The sequence below is a fragment of the Gadus morhua genome, unplaced genomic scaffold (genome assembly GCF_902167405.1).
Source record: "Gadus morhua unplaced genomic scaffold, gadMor3.0, whole genome shotgun sequence".
Classification (NCBI taxonomy): Eukaryota; Metazoa; Chordata; class Actinopteri; order Gadiformes; family Gadidae; genus Gadus; species Gadus morhua.
This window is the reverse complement of record NW_021964102.1, coordinates 18818-24360: the sequence shown is the minus strand read 5'-3', so window position 1 is coordinate 24360 and position 5543 is coordinate 18818. Positions and strand designations below refer to the sequence as shown.

The 5543-nt window shown below is 43.5% G+C and overlaps 1 protein-coding gene across 3 annotated transcripts; it reads right to left on the bottom strand.

Moving 5' to 3' along the window:
• Window positions 1–405: 405 nt before the first annotated feature.
• On the bottom strand, window positions 406–5192 carry caspa (caspase a). Of its 3 annotated transcripts, none has more exons than XM_030350230.1 (9): window positions 5089–5192; window positions 4197–4481; window positions 3543–3587; window positions 3365–3453; window positions 2932–3105; window positions 2612–2846; window positions 2290–2475; window positions 2022–2131; window positions 406–1848 (listed from the first exon to the last, which is right to left on the bottom strand). In XM_030350230.1, the coding sequence occupies exons 1-9, from the start codon at window positions 5093–5095 to the stop codon at window positions 1741–1743; spliced, it is 1239 nt and encodes a 412-aa protein (XP_030206090.1). In that variant the 5' UTR covers window positions 5096–5192; the 3' UTR covers window positions 406–1740. The 3 variants fall into 3 exon arrangements, with proteins under 3 accessions (XP_030206090.1, XP_030206091.1, XP_030206092.1); XM_030350231.1 differs by having other exon boundaries at window positions 3365–3441; XM_030350232.1 differs by lacking the exon at window positions 3543–3587.
• Window positions 5193–5543: the final 351 nt, after the last annotated feature.

The window sequence follows — 5543 nt, the reverse complement described above, 5'->3', positions numbered from 1 at the left end:
GTCATTATATAGACTCTCTCTCAGCACCCCCCCCCTCGGATTGACTTCCCGCGTCCCTGATGCTGCGTATATTTATTAAAAAATTCACGCACAAAGAAATGTATTCTACATTTCATCTTCTTTACTGTAATTTATTATAAACCATTCACATTTAGGGCATTCAGCAGACGCTTTTATCCAAAGCGACTTACATAAGTACATTTGTCAGTTGAAGAATTAAGCAATATCACCCAAGGGGCGGCTGCTGTACTGAATATCAGCACGGCTGTGATTCAGTCGTAGGGACGAGGTTGTAGGCCAAGTGCCAAAGATAATCACAGCTGAAGAGGAGGTTTTAAGAATGTCTAGGTGCTGGCTTGAGACCAGTGGGGTTGTCGGTGAGAACACAGGGTTGTCCAGTCAGAGTTCCAAGGTTTATAGGCTTTATTTTCCAAAGGTGCGAGCAGGAATGTATGGATGTGTGTAGTAGGTAGCTAGGTAGGGTGATACTGTGAAGATAGGTAGGTAGGATGATAGTGTGTGTATCTAAGGTGTGATGGGTAGGTAGTTAGGTAGGATTTGGAGGTAGGTAGTTAGCTAGGATGTGTGTGGTTCCTTGGAAGCAAACAACAATAAGCTCCAAAATTCATGGCCACAATTCTGTCATTGCTCAGTATACGCAAACAGGGAGTTCAGAGGCTCACAGCTCTCAAGGTGTTCAGTGTCTCTGAACAAAGGAAAGAGGTGTGGTCACAGGTCTGTCTTAACTAGTGGTGGCAGGGCAGGGAGTGATCAACTGATCGACATGGGCGGATTTGGAAAATGTGGGCAAATAACTGGTTCTGTAAGGTGAATAGGGAAACAGATAATCTTCCAAACGCCAGCCCTTCTGATATGCACCCTTTATTAGTTAACAGTAATAAGCAGCAACAGATAATGATTTCTCTGTTTATTTAATGATTTATTTGGCTCCGCCAACACAAATAGATCCGCAACTGGACTGGGACTGAACTGGTGCCCAGCAACACATAAACACACTAGCAATCTAAGCTACATAAAGACGTTAATAACATTAACGGTTGTTAGAACACCTGAAAGTGGAGTGATACACTTATAGTTAAAAATCCCAGTGCTGTTATACTCTATATCAGCACTCATGGAATGCCTCTTGTCCAATCAAATGACTTGGTCGGAATTTACCGTTGTGTAAGAAAATAAGAATCGCTGTCAGTACAGTAATCCCACTATATTTCAAGATTATCTATGTAATACAATGGTTGTATTCTAAATGGAGGGAAAGTGTAGGATGTTAGCTGATTTCCTGTAAGATAAAAACTCATATTTAACAATTATTCGCCGAAAGCTAAGTGAATAGTGAATATACTACACGTGAACACTCTACATTAATTTAATTTATATAAATATAATAATAATACTCTTTTCCAGGTGTTATTTATTATTAGCGGTTTATTTGTTTTTATTAGCGTGACGAGATGACCATCACGCACGCAATACAATATCCTGAGTTTGAGATCTCAATTATGGGATATTGCTTAATATCCCGAGATAGCGAACCAATCAAATTGCGCCATCTTAGGAGGTTCACGTGTAGCATATGCTAATAGGTCATTATTTTGACTGCACCTTCAGCAATATTAACTGTGGGATCAAGGTTTCAGTTGGTTTTTCCCGACACCACTTTACGCTACAGTGATTCAAAGTGTTGAAACCATTTCCCATCGGTCATCGTGGAGCCTGATTCTAAAGACCGGGGAAGAGGTACAACTTTCTGGTTAAGGTGCATCGGTCTTTGACAGCCATCTGTCTTTTACTTGCTGAAGGAGGCTCATCTTCAAAACGCTTCAGGACCTGTGGGATGGAGAGCACACGCTAGGATGAAACAACCACATGCTGTTGGTCGAGGTCAGCTCTATCTGGATGGACGGGAATGTGAGGCTGTCCATCAAACAACCAGACGTCCGCATGAGAGAAGGACACTCACTCCGCACACCAGCCTAACGAGAACGATCTGGGTGACTTGCCTTTCTGAAGAGTTCGTCGATGTGGTCCTCGTGTGCGTGGCGGTTGAAGATCTCCACAAGGTGTTGGATTAAAAAAGAACCTTGCCGTGAATGTCTATACGACACCGTGTCTGCAGAATAGAGTGAAAATATAATTAGAAGTCGTTGATCAGAGAAGGGTGTTCATTTGCAAGTCCTAATTCCAACAGTTCCAGTTGTTTGGTATCCTCAACCTATTCTGTAATGAAGACTAAACTTTATCGGCACAGACAAAATTATATCAACTCACCGGCGGTGCAGGACAGAAGTGAAACCATGTCTTTTTCTTTGTGCACCCTGTGAATAGCATCCTCCTCGATGTCTGCGTCCACTTCATCTGCCAGGTGAGGTGGGAGGGCCGCATCCACCTGCACTACCGGGGCCTGCTCTGGGACAGACCCAGGCCCATCGCAGACTATCGCAGAGCCATCATCCACTGGAAGAGAATACAGTGAACGGAGCAGACCAGTAACTCAATAAAGGTTTCGGGAATCATTTAAAACGTAATATGGTAAAACAGGTTTATGATTATGGTTATTATGTTCAAATCGAAAAAGGAACCTCAAGCACACCTCCTCTGCAGGCTTGGATGATGATGACTTTGGGTTTGTTGAGCAGTTTTGGACAACGAGCCGAATCCAAGTGTTTGTAGATATTGTCAATGGGGAACTGGTCGGGGACTCCTTCGCAGTGATGGACGCCTAAAATGGCTCCCTTCACCCCATGGGACATGATGACCACAAAGACAGAGTCCGTCGCGGCCAGATGGGGGTCTTTAGAAAACCTTTTGACGGCCTCGTTCATCTCCTGTGCGAGAACATGAATCAGTCAACGAGACGCTCATCGCAGGACCACAGATCACATGATACCTCATGTGTGAGGCCCAACGTACCGCTCCACTGAGGTCTCTGTGTTGCTCCACGTTGTATCCCAGTGAGATCAGCAGTTTGCTCATATCCTCCTCGTCTTTCTCAGCACCATCCCGATGACTCAAGTGGTCAAACCGCACATTGGTGATCAGCAGAGCCATGCGCGTCCTGTCGGCTGGGGCCATGACAGCGTATATCTGACCACATCATTCAATAGAAGAAAGGAAACAGGTGCATGACATATGACTGACACAGCATGCATTATCTTATCTGATCGTTTCATGCCTTGATAGTTCACGTCAATTAATATGAGCCTATGCCGATCAGAACAACCCACCAGATAACCGTTTATGGTTGGCTAAAACACATGCATGAGGTCAATGTTAGAGGAATAACAAGATATGAATGAGGAGCAGCAACATGACGCAGCCTTTAAAGGGCAGAGGAAGGACTAACGTTGTCTCTGTCCTTCAGCTTCTCAGTCTTGAACTGCTCAGAGCTGAGGAGGAGTTCAGAGGTCCTGCCCTTCGTCTCTGTTGGGGAAACTCCCAGGAACAGAAAATAAAGATCACTCCTACAATTGCTGCAGTGTTTTACTTGACAAATTTGATCAGAATAACTGCATGCAAGTCACCTTTATACGATGCTTTAACCTCCTGAGATCCAGCCAAATGGTTTCCTGCTCGCATGTTAATGAAAGAAAAAACATCAGAGATTTATGAAATGTTTTATTTCTATGTTTTATTTCATGTCTCTTATCGATGACATTTGAACTCACATTACAGGGGAATATATATGTCTCACAACTGACATTTGAAATAGAGCCAATTTAGTGAATACAATGTTGTGAATTAATAGCATTTAAAAAATCTTTCTTCATTCCTCAAGACTGAAGCCATCATTTATTCTCCTCAGGTCAGATCTGTTTGAGGTGCAGATATATTCAATTCAGCAGTCAATTCTGAAACAGTCGATTCATTGCAACGTTACTATAACACCAAAGACTTCCTCCAAATAATTGAATTGTCAAACTACAATTTAAAAAAAACATTACACTGCTGCAGTGATGTTCGGGTATTAAAATTATAATTATTTCCCACTTTCAAACATAGAGGGAGAATGGCTTTGGATATGCAGTCTAAACAAATGTCCTGAAACGACAATAACTAATGGTTGGATCCCAGGAGATGAAAGGATGAAGAAGCCGTTGCTCTGGTTCGTGTTAGGCCTTTATCAAAATAAAGTGGGCAGGGCTTATTGAGAAAAGACATTCCTAGTTACAACTCACCCACACGATCAGTAGGGCTGGGAGGAAGGATCAGACCCAGGGTGAGGTATAGTTCCCGGTCCCTCTCCAACATACAATCAATCATCGCCAAACTTGCTCTCTCCCCTTTCGCGATCACCATGTCGATCAGACACCGAGCCCGGTCAGTTCTGATCGTCTGGTCCTCCAACACAGTGTCCTTTTCGTCGGTACTCAACATTTTGCGCTGCCAAAGGTCATCCAGCAGACCTTTCAAAGCTGGGAGTCCGACTCTCTCCACAAATCTCTTACGGATCCTTATTAGGTCTGAAAAATAATGCAAAGGGCAATATAAAATGTACAATGCTGTAGTCAATATCAATTCGTCTTTGGCCTGTTTTAAAAACAAATAGCCTAGGCCTGGGCCCAAATTATTCAAAGATCAAAATGAACGACTCCGTTGGTCGTGAGTGTGTAGGCCTCCTGTGGTGATCTGGGGTCTTGGTCGTGAGTGTGTAGGCCTCCTGTGGTGATCTGGGGTCTTGGTCGTGAGTGTGTAGGCCTCCTGTGGTGATCTGGGGTCTTGGTCGGGCCAAAGACGCTGATAACTTGGTTCAGGTTCCTCGTTTTCTCACATGAGCCTGCTCTCTTCTTACTCTCCTGTCCCCTCTACTTCTTATTAAAGGCCTACTGCAGTGTTTGATATCGAGCCTACTGCTTGAAGTGAAATAAAGTATAAAGAAACTGCTCCCGCTGCGTCCACCTGTCGAGCAGCAGAAGAAACGGAACCTGATCGCCCAAATCTCTCAAGTTCAAATACATTGCCGAATTTGAACCCCTATCATATATGGCAACCACGGTAACCTACAGCAAAGTGTGCAACATAAAAAAAAACCATGAATAATCTATAGATGGTATGTAAAACACGACCTACCGTCCATCGCTTACGTGGCTTCTCCCCTCTTCGATTTAACTTTCGTTTTGAAGCTTCCTCATTCTGGACGATAAGTGAGATCAGGATTCTTGGAAACCACGCCTATTGTTTCACTTAGAAGCCCGCCAAGCAGCAAACCGACCAATCACCATCCCTCACCTCTTCTGGAGGAGGAGTCCTATCCTTCTTTATTAGGTCCATGGTCCGAGCGGAGCGACACAGACGGACATTTATCTATTCAGGGGAGGCCGTTGACCGCAGGCTCCGTTTTTCAATGAAACCCTGATTACCACATAGGCCTACAAATAATACAAATAAATACAAATGTACAATAGATATAAACAGTCGGTCAAACAACCAGAATGACATTTGAATAAATATAAATAATGCAATGGGACAATTAAGAAGGCTATTTAAAACACAAACAATCCTGATAACGCGACTACAATCATGCC

What these genes read in the sequence shown, in the direction of transcription:
- caspa (XM_030350230.1), bottom strand. An exon ending in AGCTGAAGGACAGAGACAAC is followed by an intron (nt 3,106 to 3,364) that starts GTTAGTCCTTCC and finishes TGATGTGGTCAG; the next exon opens with ATATACGCTGTCATGGCCCC. An exon ending in TCGACGAACTCTTCAGAAAG is followed by an intron (nt 1,849 to 2,021) that starts GCAAGTCACCCA and finishes TCCATCCCACAG; the next exon opens with GTCCTGAAGCGTTTTGAAGA.